At 45.8% G+C, this 22,039-nt stretch overlaps 1 protein-coding gene across 4 annotated transcripts in view; it reads left to right on the top strand.

The window, feature by feature from the left end:
- Syt7 (Synaptotagmin 7) overlaps positions 1 to 22,039 on the top strand; it is a 146,840-nt gene that overhangs the window by 40,985 nt on the left and 83,816 nt on the right. For 3 of the 4 annotated variants that reach the window (XM_025298154.1, XM_025298155.1, XM_011149112.3), the window contains exons 1-2: positions 4,987 to 5,109; positions 7,851 to 8,095. In XM_025298154.1, coding sequence (XP_025153939.1) covers positions 5,008 to 5,109; positions 7,851 to 8,095 — 347 coding nt within the window. In that variant the 5' untranslated portion in view covers positions 4,987 to 5,007. Of the gene's footprint in view, positions 1 to 4,986; positions 5,110 to 7,850; positions 8,096 to 22,039 lie in introns of those variants that run through there. The other variant, XM_011149102.3, reaches the window with a different exon arrangement.

The raw sequence follows: 22,039 nt of genomic DNA, 5'->3' as shown, positions 1-22,039 counted from the left end.
AAATTTCGCCCGCCCGTCGTCGTTGTGATTTTAATTTTAATCCTCATGCTAAATTGCCCGTCTCTCTTTTCGCGGCCAGATCTCTCAAATAGGCTCATTTCGCCTCGCGTTAATTCACCTGATCATACGAAGCTTCTGCTCGACGATTGAAATTGAGCACGCAGTGAAATTTAATCGAGTCGGATTATCGGTTCACCGCTCGCCGTAAAAAGTTATCGCTTTTATCGCATTCGTGTTGCGCACCGTGACTTTCCTATGGATGTTATTGAAGGATATGTGGACATGTGTGATTACAGTTTAGCGATATCAAATGTACTCGTATTGTGTATCAAACTCAAAATGAACCGAATGATATTATTAATAATTTATTATCGCATTCAGTTGGTTATTATGCTGGACAAGACGAGTGCGATGGCTTATCGATGTTTTAATCAGTCAGATTACTAACGTGATGATGGCTCTAGTTACATGTGATATTTTACGGAATGATACACGAGTGGATCATTTTACGCGGTGTTAATTTATTTGAATGTCCAGTGTGCAATTAATTAGCGAACGGGATATATTACAGCTGATACGACATTTACTGAAATTATTATGCAACGCGCGGACAAAGAATTTAATAAAGGAGACGCTTTTACATCATCGATTGTAAAGTGAAATGATAAATAAAATGACGAAACGCTGCAATATTGAGGATTAACGGTAAGTACGCGCAAAAATCAGTATCGATTTGGGCGATTTAATTCTATTTTAGCAGCGTAATCTGCGATCGCTCGTTCAATTAAAATGAAGGATCGAATTTAGGACGAGTTGTAAAGGAGCAAAAAAAAAAATAAAACGAACTTTTAATAGGTTGCCCGTGCTGGACAGATTCCGTGCAAATTGTATGCATTACACGATACGCGCCATGTACAGCGGCGAGGATATCGCTACGGGGTGTAACATCGAAGTTTCGGTCACGATTTTCGGTCACGATTTTCGGTCACGCTACGTTCCTCTCACATGTCCGACGGTAGTTTACTACTTCACATCGTTCACATGTTTTACATCGATTGTGTCGCGAACATTTAGCTGCAAACGACGAAACGCGGCTAAAAATTTCGAGTGGCGTCAAGTAACGCGATATGTCGCGATATGTCGCGCAGAGTTTAATACTTCCCCAATGAATTCAAGAAACTGAATTTTGTCGGACGCGAAAAATTCTTCGTTGTTCGATCAGTTTCGATACGTTTTCGGCCCTTGATTTGTTACAAGTGTTTGAGCAGAGTTGTTTTAATTCTTTCCCACCGCTGAATATCTTAATGAACTTGTTATTTATTAAAATATCTCAGCGAGAGATGTTCGTAAACATTCGAAACGGAATTTTTACAATTTAATTTTGAACGAAGATAACGACTCATCACGTTAAAAGTTTTCACCGAAGAAAGATCAACCAAAATCTCCAAACCAGTCGAAGAGAATGAAATGGAAACAACCGTGCACTCTCAGGAGTATTCATTCAATTACCCCCGGCGTGCAACCCTCGGCATAGTTGCAACATTTTGACATCCGCGTATTCCTGGCCTGGTTTCAGATCTATCTATTCCGCTCTCGCACTCGGTGCGCTCTGACGACTCTCGTTAGTATACGAGATGTGCGCGAAAGTGGTAATTGCGTAATTGGCTTTTCGGCAGTACGCGCGACCGGCAGAACCAGGCATAGGGGGATGAAATCCTCAATGGCGTGGGTCACAGGGTAATGCACGGACTAACAACGTCTGATGGTGGCCTCCGAGGATGTACGAGTGTTCCCGGAGAACGCCGAACTCTTCGTAGAATTACCCGTGTTTCACTCACGGCATTCGGCGAGCGGAGTCCAAGGCAAGCGGAGAACGTTAGTTGGATCGACGGAGACAGACAGAGGGAGGGAAAGAGAGATTGGGTGAGAAAGGACGGAGAAAGAGAGAGAGTGACAAGAGAGAGATAGACAGGGATAGACAGAAAGAGACAGATAGAGACAGAGGACAGGAAGAGAGACAGAGTGAGAGAAAGAGGGAAAAAGAGGGAGGTAGAGAGAGAGAGAGGTAGAGAGAGAGAGAGAGAGAGAGAGAGAGAGAGAGAGAGAGAGAGAGAGAGAGAGAGAGAGAGAGAGAGAGAGAGAGAGAGGGAGGGAGAGAGAGAGGGAGGGAGAGAGAGAGGGAGGGAGAGAGAGGGGGGGAGAGAGAGAGAGAGCGAGGAGTGAGAGAGCGAGAATGAACAAACGAGCCGCTAAAGAGAGGTGCGGGAATTGAGGTAGAAGGGTGGAAAATTGGGTGAGAGTGAACGATGGTAGATAGCGTGCGATATAATCGAACGGTGGTGGCGGCGGCGGCGGATATGCAGACGGCGGCGATGACTACGGAGAAAAGGGAGCGTTTCACGTGTTTGCACCGGATAAGGCATCACCGTGGCAGTTTTCCACCACCCCATAGAGGTGTGCTACCGGGCAATAAGTGCTGACATCTGCGCTCTATGCTCGGCGTACTCGTGTCCTCGTTGTTGCGAGATACAGGTCGCTGTGACGTTCTTCCGTTGTGTTGTCGCTGTCAGTAACGTGTGGGTATGCGTGCGTGCGTGCGTGCGTGCGTGCGTGCGTGCGATGTGCGCGCGTGTGTGTGTGTGTGTGTGTGTGTGTGTGTATGGTATGTGGGATATTCACGCAAGCATTCTCTACGTGAAACAACGCGCGTGTATAAGCGAGCGGAACACGATGTTGGAGGGTGTATTTACAGTCGTGCAGGGTTGTTAGCTGACGTGATAGCGATCGGTGTATCCCCCCTAATGCACGGTGCTGCTGCGTTCGTTTTCCGTCTCTTTCGATAAACACCCGCGGCGAATTCCCAACGAAGCGGACTAATTACGTCGTTGAGCAGCGCGTGTGATTGTCGCGCGATGGAGAATCGCCGGCGATTTTTCCGCTGGAGCAGATGTTCCGTGCTCTCTTATTGGCAGCGCGCTTTAATTGTATCGCCATCGTCGTTTTTGGCGAGACGCCAGGAACCGCAAAGGAGATACTAGAAAAGGAAATTTAGCGAAACGTTTGCCGGGCGTGTTTGAGCAAATGATTGCTCTACGATATATTTCTGCGCTTTTGCTCTCTTTCCCTCTGTCTCTCTCTCTCTTTCTCTCTCTCTCTCTCTCTCTCTCTATCTCTCTGTCTCTTCCTTTCCGCCTGTTTTTTTTCTTTTCGCGGAAATGAGACTGCAAAGAGGGAAAGAAGCGTCGGAGGCTTATCGCTAACACCTGTTGTATCGCAATGTTGTCGTAAAATATGCCACTAGCGTATTCGTTGCATGTCTATTTTATTTGTAATCTCGCGGTTCTTATTCCTGACTTTTTATCGCGGCTTCCACAGCTGTAACTTTCTTTTTTACGCGAATGACAGGAAGCAGATACCGCCGCTCGAGTAAATGGCGCGTCTATGAGCGATTGTCGGATCGCAGGATAATCCGACACCCATAATCCTCAAGCTGGAGCATTAATTTGGGGGTTTGAATCTTAAGTCACACGTTTATTCGTGGCGGAATGCCAGAGATTGCGCCGGGATGATTTACGGAAAGAAAATCTCGCTTGCACGCGCGCTGCGCCCGTTATCCTTACCGGCAATTTATTTTAATTCCTGCGATTATTGTGACACATCTTGACAACCCATTAAACGAATTGCTTCCGCATCGTATATCGTGACTCGCTTTGTGTGAGCGTCTACAGGAATCCGCGTATTATGAGAGATCTTGGCTTTTCGAGCACGCGCCGAAGAAAATAATCTGGTCGCGCGATCTTTATTACCGAGTATATATCTTCGATAAAGTGGAAGAAAATCGGATTCCAATGGACCGTTCAGGTTTTCATTGATTTATTACGTAGAGTTGTCTTTTATGGAAAAAATACGTTGAAAAGTGCAACGAAATATTCGCAATGGGCAGAAATCTAGCCAAAATTTGTGTAAGAAATACGAGAGGCCAGTGAGACGCTTATACGAATTCATGACGTATTTCTATAGAGACAATACTTTGTACTAAATATCAACGTTCGTCACGATGCGATCGCTTATTGCGCGAGTAACAATCTCTTAACATCTAAACAACTTCGCTTAACTCTCTGGGTCTATCTCTCGAATCTTTCTCGGCGCGTCCAGCGAACTTAATTAATAAGCACAGCTTATATTCCTATTTATACTACTCAGATTTTCTCGCCGTGTTGCTCTCTTCTCTCGTTCGTCCAAGATCGCGAAGTATCAACCTGCAGTTGTAGGTATAAAAGTTCTGGAATTATGCGTCTCCGTGAGTTATCACGCTTTATCGCGTCGTTGTAACAGATGGCTACGAAAGTTTCTTCGATTTGCCGCGTCATAGTAACTGCGTTATACTTCTCGAACAACCGGAGGCAGTCTCGCGACATCATAGTATCCGTGTGTATTGTGACGTCACTAGCTCGCGACTCCATGTAGGTCGGCGCTCGGAGAGTTATCGTCCATCTCCAGTAACTTTCGAAAGCACGCCGGTAAATAATTTTTCCCGCGCTCTCGTTCGTGCCACGATGGCGGGGGTCGGGATAACATCGTTATCGCGATTGCTTTAATTCGCCTCGGGCGGCTTGCGTCACGCGGGGGTTGAAAAGTTTCGGGGCCGCGTAAAGAATTCGTCACAACTGCGAACTTGCGAAGGAAAGGTACAATCCTCCGGGCACCGATGCGCACCCTTGTTCAACGCTATGTTTGCTTACGCGTTGGAATGTCGAGATTATTTACGGTATGCTCGCCGAGAAGGGAGAAGATCCACGCAACCGTTCGAGAATATCTCCGGCACGCTTGTGGGGTGGGCAATAACTCTCATGTGGCATAAATTAACTGTAATGACAGGGCTTTAGGGGGACGCGTTCTTTGACGAAGGTCGCGTGGGGTTTCAGCAGAATTGTTTACACGGACGGCGCTTTCGATTTAGCAAAAACGCGTCCGTGATATCGCATCGGAGATATCGAGGGTGGAAACATGGTGTATACGGGACTCGCGGGCCAATACTTCTCGGACTTGGATCCAAACTCCGATGGCCCGCCTAGAGCAGTCGACCCAGCTGTCCGCGCTCGCAAACTCGTAAGTAACAGAAATTTACAAAGAAAGTTTATCCGATTGCGCGACGACGGAGCACTTCGTTACATGAACGGCGACGTTCTTTCACGGATCTCCTTCGTACGATGGATTTCACGAATCTCGGTTAACCAGCTGCGTCATATAAGGACTTTCCCCTTTTTATTTACGACGACGAGAAATATTGCGGGACACGCGGATCCAGAGCATTTAGGTGAAATCGTATCGATGGTAGGATGCGCTGATGCATTTTTATTATTTCGTTTTATTCCTCATTATTTCTTTTTCTTTCTTAATCTCTAATATTTTGATTTTTATATAGGAATATTTAAACTTTTAACATAGAGTGAGAAAAAATATATATGTATCCACCTATTTCTTATTATTTCGATCTTTAAATACGAATGTTTAGACTTTCATCGCATAAAATATTTGTGGGTATATATATATATATATATATATACATACATATTCCACGTTGAAAATTTAATTTTAATTTGAATTTGACATTAAAAATGTTCAGACAATTATACAACAAATTATATACGTATACCAGCATATCAGTTCTTTTACCTGACAACACGTACGAGAAAATCAATCGTCACAATATGGACGTATGACGTAGTGTTGATTTGTATCACTGCGACAGCAGTTACGTATGCTTTCAGCGGACGAAAGAGCTGATTACGCGACTATTGCGTGTTCGTTTAAAATGACCCGAAAACCACCATTGATCAGGCGATTGTGCTGTGTTTCCTGTGTCCGCAGCTGATCGTTTTATCAGCTGATAATTGTGTTTCGATGTAACGCCGCGTGATGTAACGAGTTTAAGTGCTATCTTTCGCGCCGGGAGGTGCGCCTTATTTTTATTCGCAGGCCGCGCCTCGCCGCGTTTGAACTTTCGAAGCACGCCCGAGCTGAACCGTTAATGAGCCCGAGCTCTATTGTATTATTATTGCAGATCTTCCTGCCTCTTCCTGTCCTCAACGTTTGTTTAGTGTTGTCTCCGGGACAAAGGGACGGGGTTTACCTTACCGCGGTGTTACCGCGAGCTCATTTGCCATTGCCCATAATCGCGAAACTATGCTAATGAACGATGTTCTGAAGGCGTTAATTACATTTTATTCGCGCGTTCTTCCTTTCGTTCTCCGCGACGAGGGCAGACACGCGGATGCGTTCCATCGGCGTAGGGATTTATATCGTGCGGAAAATCGAGAGATACGCGCCTGAGAGGCGCGTTTACCTTTTCCGAGAGGAATGCGTGTGACAAGGAGGGCTACGGTGCGTCGTCGCTTTCATTGAGCTAAAATATGAGGGTAGCTCGTTTCAAGCCGTTGTTCAGCCCGCGCGACATTGGAAATAATGCGCGTTGGAAGGGCGCGCGATGTGTATAAATATCTCTTGACATTTTCTTCCGCCACGTTGTGTATTTTTCATATGTCCCGTGTCACATGTGCCTGTGTGTGAGCGGCACAGTACAGCTGATTTGCAAGGCATCGCTGTCGCGAGGCAGAGCTGTATTTTCACCCGTAATGAGATCGTAATTACGTTTTTACTCAAATGTGAAATCAGAGCTCCCGTTATATCGGAGTTCGTACATTCCCGCTGTAATAAACGAGAACGTTTATTTTCGATTAGAATACGCGCTAAAATGATTTTCCCGGCACGCAAAGTGAAAAGATATGTTTACGAAATCTTCGATATGTTTATAAAATATTTCAGATATTTCTCTGAGAGAAAGAATCTCATACGTTTTAACGAGTGATATTTTTGAACGATTAATAATCCCGTCGCGATATTCTTCCATCATCATTTCCGCGTACGCGCCCGTACACTCTCGACGCGAAGCCGGAAAAAACGCAGAATCCCGACCCCACCATACTCAATCGGCGTCTTTCAATCGACATCGCGTACTTTGATTTTGTTACGCGGGGCTTATCCGCATCTCGCGGCTGAGGTTTAGCTCGCCCCGGATAGCTCGCGTGCACGTGTAGATAGTCGAAATCGCCCTGGTTGAATTTTGGCAACCAAGGAATGACGGTTTATCTCGCGGGCGTAATGTCTAGCTAAGCGCGATGCCTTCCTGACTGCCGAACCAAACTACACGTATAGACACGGTTAAGGTATACGTCGTATTGACCGGGCGCTCTTGCCTTACCTTGCCTTGCCTTGCCTTGTCTTGGCTGCAGCAACCTCGCGGTACTTACCAACTTACCTACCTATCTATCGGCCAACTAAGTGACCTACGTGCAAAGTTTGTAAATGAATTTTTCGGACGTGACTCGACCACGTCGAATTTCCAGCCGACGACGGGAGGCAACATTCTCTAGTCTAGTTTTGGTCTAAGGGTGCCAACTCTCGATGGATTTTTCGGAGAAATCCCTCGTCCTGACGTGGGCTTTTGTTTGTCGAGCACATATAGAATACGACATCGCGTGTTACCTGTCCCACAGGGGCAGGTTCTTGTCGGAGAGGGTTCTTCATCATTTCTTGCATCGTGCGCGAGTCAGCCATGTTTTCTTACATTTAGTATTAATGGAATCGCATGCGCACGACCTTAAAGACGATGGCGCGCGATCGCGCTGAATGCGAGTCACGAGATTTGATCTAATCGCGATTCCATTCATCACGGAGCTTTTCCTTGCGTCGCGAAGGAGGAGGAGGAGGAGGATAAAGAGGATTGATGCGGACACGAAATAGCCTAAATGTCCCTTATTTCAGCGCCGCTGCGTTTCTCTGTATTCCAGGTGGGCATGGAACGTCGTGACGTCATATTGACAGCAGTTTTTGGTACAGTCGGAGCTCTTGCAATTCTAATAGGCCTCGCATTTGCCATGTGGCTCTACCTTCGCGCCAGGAAGTCCAAGCAGCGGGACGACGATCTCGAGGAGCAGAACGACAACGGCGACGGCTCGAGCCAACAGCAGCAGCCCACCAAGAAGAATGGCTTCTTGAACCTGAAGACGCCCTTGATCAGCACGAAAGCTCTTGGGTAAGTGAGCGTTTTATTTATCTTTCATCCCGAGCGCCCGCTGCTGATAACCGCGCAGCTGATCATTGCTTTTACGTTCTACTCGCCGTGAGAGAGAGAGAGAGAGAGAGAGAGAGAGGGAGAGAGAGAGAGAGAGAGAGAGGGAGAGAGAGAGAGAGAGAGAGAGAGAGAGAGAAAGAGAGGAAAGTTCATTTACAATTCAGAAAAGACGAGTGTTATGTTCTCGCGGCACAATACGCTACAGTTTCACACAGTTTGCTACAGCAAATACGCGTATTTTTCCTTTTCTGTTTGCTGATGCAAATCGCGACGCGTCGGTTAATGGCGGCGGTACGCGCAGTTTGGAAGTTGACATAAGCGAACAATACGTGCGAATCACGTTGATTCGACGACACCGGCGGAGCGTGATTCGTCGCTCTCGCGACGACATTGTAGTGCGTTGCGATTTACGCGATACTGCGCATGTTCCCCTTTGTCGTTTACCTCGGCTAGGTGGACTTACCGATATTCATAACTTACCCGAAAGTTCCATTAATTAAGAGTCATATCTCCATGCGACGACGAAGAACGTCGCGAGCACCGTCTTCCCATTATTCCCGGTCTCTCGCAGCTTCGGTGAGCAATAACGCCGACTAATGACTCACGGTAACGTTTTAATCGGCGGAATTAATGGGACTCAGATTTTAAGGGAGAAACGCCGTTTCTCTCCTCGGCGCGAGCAGGTGCGTGATTTATCATCGGGCGCTTTCTGCGCGCGTGTCGTGCTTCTGCGACATCGCTTGGGCGTCGCTTGAGCTTCGCTCACACAGGGGATGTTTCTCGCGCTGCAAAGCAGAGGCACCAATTTCCTCGAGCACGACGTGTGGTAACGGCGTAGCGGGTTGCCGACGGTTGTCGGTAAGTCCAGTCGTCTGGGCAAAATTCTGGGTTATCGACTAGTGACAGAGAGAAAGGGACGAGAGGGAAAGGATTTTGCTGCGGCGCGGAGGCACGGCGAGCGAGTCTCGCTTCCTCGACATCTGAAATTTACAGGAATCTGCAAACACGCACGGTATCAGCGGAATGCTTATTGACGGACGTTCATTGTATCGCCGAGCGGTACTCGAGTACTCGGTCTCCCTCTGCGGACAGCCCGGTTGGTTACCGCCGTTAGCGAGAATAATTGAGTTACGTGCGTGTGTTACGCGATAACATAGCTTCGCAATGCTATGCAATTCCAGGAATTTTTGGCGCGACATAATCTCGCAAGCTGCGCGCCCCGATCGATAGCTCCGAGATCTCAATCGGACTTTTTCAACACGCGCGCTCCTAAGCGCGCTCCCGCAACTATGTTTTAATCTTTAATCTTGAGCTGCAAGTTATAGCAAGCTTGAGCTAGCAAAACGCACGTGTTCTTCCGCGGCCGTTTAAATAATAAAGCGGGAAGCACACACACACACACTCTTACATGAAGGCATAATGCACAACGCATAAGGAAATGGACCAATCAGAGTCTTTCATTTCAAGCGTGGCAATAGAAATGAGGATTCTGATTGGTTTATTTCCTTATGCGTTGCGCATCATGCCTTTATGTAAGAGTGCGTGCTTGCCGCTTCTCACGTCGATCTTTTATGAATTTTCCGCTCGAAATCGAACGATGCTTTCCGTCGAAACTACCTCTTCGCGTATTCCTTATCCGGCAATTTATTGTGTGACTATATCCTTCTGCGGTAAATAGAGCTGCGGTAAATAGGGATTGTTTCAACGTGTTTATGCGGAACACGTGGAAAAATCGTTCAAACCAACGAGTTACACAATGTAATTCCCACGCATTTTTGTTTGCTTTTTCCTCTGTAAGATGTGTATATGACGCTGTCGAACGGGAAATGATTGACGAGCAAATAGAAATTCTGCCATTCTACGATGTATCGTGTCGAGTAACAATAAACCATTCAATTTGCTGATTTCTACGTACAAACGTACAATCAATGTAACGGGCGTCGATAGCCCTCGCGTAAACGTCCGAGATTTTCCAACGTTAAGTCTTTCGCGTCGAGACGTTTTTCTGATTGGCCGTTTTTCCGTAACGGAACGTTACGGTGATGTGACTTCCGTTTATGCTCATAAATATCCTAATAAAATAAATCCTTCCGCTCGACGTGAAAACAAAACAACGTTTTATTGAGTTGCAAAATACGCTACCAGCGACGACTGTTAAAAATAAGAAACATATGAAGCTTTGACCCGATTTCACGAGCGAAAATGCGAGAGAAAACAGGAAACGAGAAGCGATTTTCTTCGCGTTTGTTGTGTCGCGGACGCATAACTTTCACGAGAAAAGTTCTCTATTCTCAATTTGCAGGTTCTCGTTGATTGACACATTCGTTTTACGAGCAATATCCGCGAGAGATCACATCTGCCAGCCCAGGAAGGAGACAATGTCGCACGTTCTAATCACACCGACGATTCAATTATCGAGAAATTTGCACGCAGATAGGAAGCACGTAACTGTGGAATATTCCGCGATAGCGGGCAAAAACAATAGAGGCGGCAGTATACAATTTTCAATGGCTGTCGGGGATTGCGGCCCCGGGACTGCGCGCGTTTAGAAATGCGTCGTGAAGTTATATTTCTGTGCTTTTCAGCGCGAATCGCGACGGAACAAAACGTGTCGTATGAATAGTGGAGAGAGAGAGAGAGAGAGAGAGAGGAGCGGGAGGGGAGGGGGAGGGAGAGAAAAAGAGAGAGAAAGAGAGCTTGGAGGGCTGTCACTTCGGCTACAGTTGACCAAAAATCGTCTGTAAATTTCTGAATCAATTCGAAGTGCGCCCAAGCGAACGCACACACAGACACACAGATGCACAGATAGGGATCGTCTAACCAATGAGAGCACCGGTGGTTTTTCGTGTTCTTTTGACGCTCCATATTCGCGGAGCGGAAAACACGAGGTGACAGACGGTGGTATCGCGTTGGTACATGTCGTGCGGTCTCGCGCAAGATGCCTCCGGGCTGCAGGAGAATCAAGGGAACACAGTGATTTATCCGCACGGCGCGAATAGTACAGTGAGATGTCGGTGTTTAGGCGGAGTTCTGCCGTTATGCTTGTTAGTCCTGGACTCTGGGGGTCGAAACTTACGCGGACGTCATGCGCCGCTGAATTATCGCTTCGTCCCGAAATTGAGACGCCGCGAGTTCCGTTGCATTCATCCGCGAATCTTGTTTCCTCTCGCGTGCACTCACGTGGACCGGGGGGAACTTTCCTCTTATCGCCTGTTCGCGAAATTTTCCACCGGCCCATAGACCACACGGAAGTACGAGTGAACGAATGAATGAACAAGCGAGCGAACGAACGGACGGACGGGAGCGTAAATTTCGTAAGAGTTCATTCGCGCGAGTGTGTAATTTGTTGGCTATTAGCTAACGCTGCAACGCTTTATCCGGGAACGTGCGCGCGTGGATGTTGGTTGTTTGCGAAAATGGAAGCGGCGAGTATATTCAAACGAAACTTTTTCCGCGCGAGAGAGAGAGAGAGGGGGGGAGGGGCGAGGGCAGAGGAAAAAGAGTGACCAAACAGTTCCGCACATTCAACGGCGCCGAACGGAAAACAAGCCCCTCCTAGTTGCAAAGTCCCATGGGACGAATTTGTCGCATTTTTTCTTGCTTTTTTATTTCTCTTTTTTCATTAAATTCTCCACAGCGCCATACAGCGCGAATGCAAGAGACGTGTCGCGGTGCACGTATATAGTGTGCGTGCACACGCGAGGTCTGGCTAGGTAGGTAGGTAGTCGAATCTATCGATTCGCCTCTGTTTGAAAATAGGCCCGTAACCCGTAACTCGCTCCGCCGGTAGTTTCGTAAGCCGTCCTTGCGACGACCGCTAAAGACGCGCCACGCTGTCGTTCGCGGCTCAAATCGTCACCCTCAGAACAGCGTCCGGAACAAAAGCGGAGAGTTATAAGTCTGCTCACACATCGACATTTACGTCGATAGCGTCGAACTTGCCGAGAAGATTCATCGATTGCGCAATCTCGGTAATCCTGCAATTAATTGACGACTTCGTGGATAATTCGTAGGTGGCCGAGATTCGTGAGCGTTGCCGACTACGATCTTGGGGATAAACGCTTTCGCCCGTATTTTTTTCTCGCGTACACACCCCGCACTTGCCGCATTTTCTACCTCTGAATTTCGCCCGCGACAGAGCGAGCCCGCGTATGAGCGCGATAGAGAGTTATCTTAACTGTAGAGATGTGCGGATCAAGAATTTTTATGTCGAATCGATTCGAATCGAATCTCATTTTTTAAATTCGGATTCGAATCGAACCGAATCTATGAAATTTCATTCGAATTCGAATCAAATCGAATCGAACCATTAAAAAATTTAACATGAATATTAAACGTGCAAATAATGATGGAAGATTTTAATATGAAAAGGAATATTAATATTGTAATATTATCTTAAAATAAAATATCTTAAAATAAAATATTTAAATATTTATAGTAATTTATAATTAAGTTATTAATTATAAGTTAGGTTAATTACGGCAATTACACGTTATTAATTAATAATTAATTAAAAATAAGTTAAGGGTTCAAATATACAGGCCCAGGTGGCCCGTTTTATAACTGATACGCACAAACGCTAATATATTTGATTCGTATTCGAATCTTCGCGATTCGAGATTTTCGAATTATTCGGATTCGAATCATAGGGATTCGAATTCGAATAGTTCGCACATCTCTACTCAACTGCTTTACTCGTGTCCGCGCCCGAACCACACACGCGTCTATTTGAATGTGCAATCTACACGGAAGACAAATTCAGACCACGCGAGATGTATTAAAGCATCAAGGGGTTCTCGCGTTGCCGAAACGCGAGCACAAGCGAGAACATGCACGACATTTTTGGTCCGCGATAAGCAGCTCCCTGCGACGAACGATCTACGGGCGGCATTATTTCGAGCGCCGCGCGCTTAATTGGCGTATCGCATGTCTCGCCAATACATTTACATAAAGGCACCGTGCCTTTATGTGGGTCTATTGTATTTTGTGTATGACGTCGAGCAATTACGTGATTCGTATTTATCCATATGACACAACAGCTTGCAGACACATTGCTGCATCGTTGCGATGTTGTATGCATCACAGTGCATTGCAAGAGGCGTAAAAACTTGCAATATAATTTCAACAATATCATAGCAATATCTCGTAAAAACGGTATATAAATATAATGTAATATTTTCTTGTTCATGTACTAATTATTTTGGTTATTAGTACTTCAGATTTAGTAATACTTCGCACCAATGATCATATATATATATAGCATCTAGTAGCAATCATTAATACTGGTTAATCCTTATTGAACTTGTTAGCCCACTGTTTCTCTTACATTTCTTATCAATTGTTACGTATAATCATGTTATAATCGTTTTATGCAGTAACTACACCGCTCTAAAATCTCCCATAAGAAAGCCATACATTATGGCAAAATAGTTTAACCTGATTAAGGCTACTATTGAGAGGGAACGTATGCGGATTCTACAGATACGGATATAAAAATGACGCGGGAAGTTCTTACGCAAATGTAATTTTCTTAATGGAGCCGGACTTTTAATCATTAATACGACCTCGATTCCTACTTATGAGACTACCGTCTCTCTTGGAAAAATATTCTCACCGAAGCGACGCGCACGCGTATCACGATGTATACGGGATGTCCTGAATATTTCATCGCATCGTTCGATATTTTAATAATATATATTTTCTTCGGAGCTTGCAACCGGAAATCTCGACAGATCTCTCGGAGTCGCAACGTTTCCAGTGACAAGCGCGAGAAAGAGAAGGATTCCAGTTTATCGCAGTAATATCACATAGATTTCGCGCGTTCGGATTTGTAATTACGTCGCATACGTCGTGTGTTGATCTGTCATTCGTTATTGATTTTCGCATATAGCTGATGTCAGTAGTAGTACACGACGATTTTTTTGGATACATTGTGTTATGGATACGCGAAAACGGAAGCAATCCGGTTTCCTTTCCAACCCATATGGAACAAAAGGCGCGAAGGCGAGCAGAAAAGAGCATTATTATTGTCGAGAGTATGATAAAAAGCCGACCTATTATTCTTTTCCTCTCATAATGCGTCATTGTTTCATCTTTCGCGTTCTGTAATGAGGAATGGGTCACCAGGTATATACAGGGCGTTGTCAAAAGTCACGGTAAGCTTGCCTGACTTGCTTGACTCGGTTTCCTTCGCTTAATATAAATAAAGGTGAGATGGACGTATAAAAAAGAAATGGATTGATTTATATATAGACAATAAGACTTCTGTATAGAATATATTTCTCGCGAAATAGAAGGACGTTGCGCGTGTCCAATTTGCGTGTGGAAAACAGATCGGTGGGCGGGGGGGAAAAAAAGAAAGGAGGAAAGGAAGAATTGATGATAGATGGCTACTCAAACATTAATCATCTCGAATATTAACGCCTCTAGAACAAAAAAGCTGCGAAAGCTTTCTATTACGTTCCTTCGATATTAATCGAAGATCAGCGGCGATAAATTGTTTCGGAACGAGCCGAACAAATTGGCACAGCGGTAGGTCAATTTAAGCGCGTTTTAAGCGGGCATGATTACACATCGTCTTGCGCTCAGCAGGACCGACTCTAATATAAGAGGTAACAAAGCAATTAATGTCGATTAACGTCCAAACGACTTTATCTGGTGTCTGGCCTTATTCATCAAAGTCAATCATTATCCTATTACGTCGCATCGTACTTTATGTATGTGCCGGGAGAGATAATGGCAGCACTGTCTTGCGCATGTGCGCGCGCGCGCAAGCCCTTCTACATAAAGTAGCTGTACTTAATTACGAGGAGAGAAACTAGCTTTCGTCTCACCGGTCGGGCCGAACGGATGATTGATCGGTTCGATAAAAAAAAAAAAAAAGAGAGAGATTAGCGAGTCTCTCTCGATATGAAAAATGCAAAGTGCATTAAACCGGCCGGGTTGAATATACATATTCGACGCGTGTTATACAGCGCAAGTGCGTTGATATCATATAGTAAAACAAATGTGATAAATGTGTTTCCTTCGTATTTGCGGCAGACAGGCGTGTTCACACCGGAACTGTTCGATTAATTTATGTCGAACGCACGATTTTTGCTCTTTTCCTCGAGATCTCGTGTTGTCTTTCTCTTATATCCCAGCTCTCTTACCCTTGGCATTTCGCCGGAATGTCCGATCTTTTGTCTTGTGCCTTTTATTCGTTGTCTTCTTTACACTTTTTTCACCGTTCATTCGCTATCTTCTTTATTTACCTTTATACCTCGCAGTTTTCATCCTTCGTTTATCATCCTCCTCCCCCTCCCCTCTCTCTCTCTCTCTCTCTCTCTCTCCATCTCCATCTCCATTTTGCTTCTTCTTTCTATTGCTTGCTGGATTCCTATTGTCGGATCGATATGCAAGCTCGTGAGAGAGGAAGACGAAGGCGATTGTGAGACAGAGAAAGGGGGAAAAACGACGGCGCAAAAGACGCGAAGCAAGCAGTAGAATAGACATCTACTGTACTTACAGATTGTTATCGAGGTTTTAGAAAATCTTCGGGATAATGAAGCGCGCCGGGGAAATCTCCCTCGATAGCAAGAAAGTGAATAGAGGATATTATCTTCGGCTTATAACATCGATCATTCGCTTTTTTTACCCCGTGTATTTACAGCGTAAAATAAGGTTTGCACCGCACACAGGTATACTATTTGCAGTTACATATTATTGTATGAAGCTGAAAGTCGTTGAACGAGACAAGCGTCAGTTCAGTGAAAGTGTTTCGAAATAGTAAAAAAAGTGTTTACTTCAGACGTAAAGGTAAATCGTATTAACCGTATTAATTTTAGCGCGTACGCAAGTTGTCCAAGTGAAACTGTCTGAAAAAGAAAATTTTTCAGATCCCGCGATATAATAGTTGACACACTCGCGCTGATTTTCGCGTTTCCAATTAAATTCTTCCCTCTTCCGAATAACTTCTTGCTCTCGGTTCTCAAATTCCCTCAAAGATATCTAAATTTAATTTCGCGGAATCGTTTTCTTTACTCGCTTGAGTTTTTCCGAATCCCTACTCACGAGATCGGACGTGCGCGGAGATGTCCTATGATTAAAGAAAATCGGTTCGTCCGGAACAGGTACGAAACCGGCTTCGTTCCAAACAAGAAGGATGTGCTTAGAGTGGCAGTGCAAACGACTGTTCGGGACAAAAGCTAAAAATGTTTTTGCGTTCGCGATGAGAAATGTCGGGCGCTGAGCAATAGCGTACTATTTTTGCTGTAAGGAAAAACGCCATTTCCTGTTAAAACGAGATTAACTAATTTATTTTATTGCGGTTGCATATTCGCGTGAAGATTATCCCGAGATATCTGGAATAGGGAAGGAAGGAAACACACGAAGACATTACATCCAGTCGGGAATCAGGATGAATTTCCAAGCTTTTTCGGCGAAAATATTATGCGTAGATGAAAGAAAGTGCAAAAATCTTATCGGATTGAATATTGCTCTTTCCGATTACACGCGAAGCCTTGTTGGCGATACAATAAAATTGGAGAGACAATAAAATGTATGCAACAACATTATATGAGAAATACGCGTTTCACCCGAAGAAAAATAATGTATCACTGACGCAAAAAATAATAAATATATTTTTGCGCCGAAAAAAGGGGCGAACATTTTCGCATCAAGTGTATTTTACGTGCGTTTTTGAGTGTTTTTGTACTCGACTGAACGCAACCCACGATGTTGCATTATGCTTTAAAAAGGTTTTCGCCTTTTAGCGAAATATGCCCGATAGTGTTTCGCTTTGCCTCAAAAAGAGCTTTGTTTTTTCATTCAATACACGTCCGATATTTTAATATGCCGCCGAGTGTTTTCGCGTGTTTGTTGACCGTTTAATACACGTCAATCACCATGGCTGGAAAACAGTGACGAACAACAAACGGGAGAACGTTTTTGCTTTTTTCTTCGTTTTTCGTGTCGATGTGAAATTTAGTTTGCGCATCTCAACGCGGACCGCAGTGATCCGAGAAATTCTGGTCTAGAATGGAGACGATTGTATATATCCGGTTAGCCCTTAAAAATGCGCTTTCCGACGTTTCCAGACCCGAAGCGGTAAGAAAGTTGTTCGGCTTATCCGAGCTCTGACCAGATCCACCTGCCTTTTCCCACTTTTGGGCGAGATAAAAAGAATGGGGAACAGTTTGCTAAGTCCAGAGGCAACAACGTGCCCGTTGTACGGTGGATTACGTATTTCGCGCGATAGACTCAATTTACTTTTGTTCCTCGTGCGGATGCATGATTTCTCTCTCTCTCTCTCTCTCTCTCTCTCAGACTAAACTTTTAAATTAAAATCACTTTGTCTTGCATGGACTTTGTTAATAATTTGATACATCAAGTGGTTGGTCTTGGTTTTACGCGTCATTATTTCTGCGCGCTCGTGTTTCACTAGAGTAAAACGATATCACAAAAGAACAGCGCGTAGAATATAATAGTTAATGAGAGCCAATTGTAAGTTTTCATTTTCAACTCTCTCTCTCTCTCTCTCTCTCTCTCTGGTTTTTGCGAAAGAAACTCGCGTTCCATTGATTTATGTTACATGGTTTATATTACACTGGTCCCGGATTGTATGTTTCACTCGACGAGGGTGAAGTTACGTGTTCACGAGTATCGGAATTTTTATTACAACACACGTGCACGAGAAAAATTTATTTTGCCGAGTCGCCGCGTTTAAAACGGTTACGACTTCCTTTTTATCGTTATTACCTTCTTTTTACCATTATTACTTTGTAGGGCACAACCGGACTTTCACATCGTTGATTCTATCCTAGAAAACTTTTAAGCAGAGAATCAGGAGATTAAATATTAGATTAAATAATAATTGAAAGAGAGTAATTAAAGTTTGGTATCTACCGAGCACAACTCGGCAGATGCGTTTGACGTGAAAAGTTACGAATCTTCTCGATTTGTTTGTGTCGATATTCTTCTTTTTAATCGGTTAACAAACATACGTTACATTCGGTTAATTCGCTGTAGCGCAAATAAAACGAGAAGTTGTTGCATCGATCCTCCTCTCTCTCTCTCTCTCTCTCTCTCTCTCTCTCTCTCTCTCTCTCTCACGAGTGGTATTACCGCCTTCGACACGAGCTTCAAACTCTTCGGAGGTGTGATTTTATGCCCCGACCATAAAGTTTCCAGACATAGGATAGACTCAGGTGGTTTCCTTTTGATGGATGGAACAGCGAACAGAGCGAGGGAGGAACGGCGTGTGAAACTCGCCATTGTTTTCACGTTGGCTGGCTATATACTCTCCGGCGCTTGGAATTTTGATCATAAGCTAATGAAATTACCGTGGTTCTTGCGGTCTTGACAGATGCGGGTCACCGACATGCCACTTTCGTACGACCGAATATCTCGGTTTTCCGAATTATTCGCGGCTTGACGGTGGATATGCATTAATTGTGTGTAGCGTCAGCCTGAGATTTTACGCAATCGCGATTATTATTTTTCGAGGAAATATAAAAAGAGTTAGCTTTTCTCTCTCCCCCCCCCTCCCTCTCTCTCTCTCTCTCTCTCTTCTTTTCCAATGGAATTATGACATGAGAAATACAAAGTATTTGTACATTCATCCCTCGGAAGATTTTTACCTTGATGGAGAGCCGGCGGTGTTTAAATCCACGAGATGTTTACATTTCCATATCTCGCATCAAACGTTAGACCCGACAATAAATCCTTCCGGCTCAATGGCGGCGGGGCAGAGGGGGAGGGCAGGCCGACAACAGGCGAATGCGTTTTTCCGTTCTGCCGGAGAGTTAATTGCCGTGTGCACACACGGCGAGAAAGAGATACGCTTAGCTCTCGATAATGCGCGACGCGCGCGATAATTCCGCCGGACTTTCGAGCGCGTTACTTTCTGATTTATCGCGATGATTTAGCGCGGGCCGCGCAGTCCCCCTATAATATTTCGGCGTATATTGGCCGCGCGGTGTTATCGAGATATTTAAGTTCACGCCGCGTTTGCAGCTCGCGCTGCACCCAGCACCTGCAACGCCAGCTACGGCGCTCAGGAAGTAAAAGGGCGTAAATCATCAATGATACGCGAGGGCGAGGGTTGTTACCCGTTGACGCGGGGGGATATAGGGGAGGGTGCGCGCATGTCCCCGAATCCCACATACCGATACGCATGATGTATCGTTCAATCCTCGACTGACGTGTTTATGCATTGCATAGCACGTGCCACGTGATGATTAGCAGAAGCGCGCTCGCGTCAGCTGGCGCTTCAGACAATTGTGAAGATTTTCACCGTCGTGCGTTGCGTCTCGTCGGCAGCCGAGAAGCTGCTATGTTTGTTGTGAGAGCTGAATTCAATTAATCTCTGGTCGGCAGGAGCGCGCTTGCGAAACTGTCGCGGGGTAGCGCGTCTTATCTCTTACGGCTATCCTCCTCGGCGCGCGTGTTATCGCATAAAATATCGGCACGTGTGATCTTAGCGTGTTTGCAGATACCGCGCAGTTCGAGCGCGCGTACGCGCGCGCGCGTGCGTCTGATATTTAATCCAATGTTTAATATTTATGCAATGTTTTAATTAATTAACGCGACTTCATCATATTTTCGCGAGCAACAAAATTTCAGTGGAACGTCCGCGGATCGCGATACCTCCGCGATAGCCATCCCGCGATTGACAGTGGCGCGGATGTGCGTTTCATATTTTAGTATGAAAACCGCGCGCCTGCACTTCTCTCGTTCCCTCTCGGAGCGAAGTGAAATTAGTGCGAGCATAGTTTTCGCGTATACGCGATTAAACAAAAGAAAAAAAGAGAGGAAGAGGAGAGACAACGGCAGGCGTTGTCGACAAGCGATTGTTGCGACAACACAAAGAGCGCGCAGCTTTGAAATAACGGCTCGCCGCGCGCGCGTTACACGAGCGAGGAAGTACGGGAAGAGCTGACGTCGCTGCTTTTTGATCGCGTTCCCCTCTCGTTTCGGTTCCGTCGGGAAAAGCCCGCGTTTTTGCGTTTATCGAGTCGGTTAAACGAGCGTCATCGAAGTAATTTCATTTCCGTCGACGACTCGCAACGCGTCGTCCGCGCGTGCGAAACACACGCCGCGTCGCATCCACGCGAATACACGCGACGATTCTTCTTTTTTCTTCCGCCGCGCCGCCGATGCCACTTCGCCACCTCCGTTGTAGCGCGCGTCGCCTTCTTTGTCACCGTTGAACGGATAAATTATTCAACGTCTCGTGTCGACGGCGGAAAAATGGCGTTATGAAAACGCAGCGGTGTGCGCGATAAATTCTCCCCCCGCTCCCCCTCGTTGGTCTCCAAGGCAGAGAGTGTGCCAATTGGAAGCGTGCCAAGTGCCGAAGTGTTTCGCAGCACTTAGACCGACGCGAAATGCAACAGATGCCACTTGTTACGTTGCGTGCTATAACTGTTTATGGGTCCTTTTACGCTTTTCAAGTGACTCGATATCGCGGTCATCGTCGAGACACGCGAGATCGATGGCGAACGGACATTTACTAAATCATCGTCGTCGACGAGTATGAGCTACTTCATCTAACTTCGGCCGCGCGATTTATATCGCTCGCTCCCCGGTCGAAAGCCCTCTCCCCGTTTGTTGCGTTCGTTGTGAGATGATGCGAATGAATCGTCGCTGTCACGTCACAGCTCGATATTATGATGACGAGGTGCTTCGCGCGGATGTGAAAAATACACGCTGTTGGGATTAAAAATGACGGGGTGTTTGGTGCAGGATGTACTCTCCGCTATGTGGTCGCGTAGCTTTCCGTTATGAATAATGAGGATAATGCAGCTTGTTAACTTAGAGGAACATCTTCTGTCCGTCTCAAAGGTGTTACTGTAGGGAATCAGAGACAAATCACGCGAGGGATGTACGTATCGTCATTTCGTACGTACATTTTCGTCGTGATAAATTTCCCATTTTGCGTAATGCCGTGGTTCAGCGGGTGAATTTTGCATCGAAATGTACGCACGGGGTTACATTTGAGGACGATTCACCGAGATTCAGACCGGCGAAAGTATCGATCGATCCGACGAGTCTCGAGTTTCGATGAAGTTTCGATATCGAGAGATTAATTTTAAATTTCTCCCCATTATTTATATCCGCCGTTTGCGACCGTCGAATGTTTGCAGCACCGATATAACGGAAGAGCGCGGATTTATTATCGCGGGGAGCATCCCTTCCCCGTGGATTTCCAACTACTACCGAGAGAGGACATCCGATCTCTTCCAAGTTACTTATTGTTGATTCGAGAGAGAGAGAGAGAGAGAGAGAGAGCGCGAGTTGGCTGCCGTCCGAATCGAAAATCGTTGGAACAATTCCTCGCGGAGGAGTGCGGACAAACGACGCTCACGCTTCTCGTCGTCCATTTCTCTTCGAGCGGACGTGGAGATACGGGGGCCGTCATCTCTCCCCATAAATAAGACTTATGTATCGCGGCGCACGGGAGTTTTCGCGAGACGAAGCACGAGTTCCCAGCGGTGACGATGATGCGCGTTCGCGACCGGCGGCGTCGTATATCGCGCGAATCATTCAGGCCCGAGGGGTGATCGCTCGTTTTCGCAAACCTTGTCGACTGTTTTATATTTATCGCGGCGAGGGAGGGAGCGCACTTGTGTTACTTGGATATTCTGTGAGGCACTCAATCGCGAATCGAAGCGGCCGTCTCATTTGAGGTCTGCATGAAAATTCTGGCGTGCCACGTCAAAGAAGAATCGCCCGGGGCGAATAATTAAAATTTTAATAAAGGCGGTGGGGGACCATTTATTACGCCGCAGGCTGGATTGCGTTTCGCGTATGACGGTTCCGGGTGGTGATTTACGTAAACGAGCATTTGCGCCGCGCGAGAAGGCTGAGTATAAAAGAATTTTGCGAGTACAAAAGAACTTTTTAAAAAGTCGCGGCCGTCGG

This window comes from Harpegnathos saltator, unplaced genomic scaffold (assembly GCF_003227715.2).
Source record: "Harpegnathos saltator strain DR-91 unplaced genomic scaffold, Hsal_v8.6 scaffold208, whole genome shotgun sequence".
Classification (NCBI taxonomy): domain Eukaryota; kingdom Metazoa; phylum Arthropoda; class Insecta; order Hymenoptera; family Formicidae; genus Harpegnathos; species Harpegnathos saltator.
The sequence above is the reverse complement of the archived record's forward strand: the minus strand, read 5'-3'. Positions and strand labels throughout refer to the sequence as shown.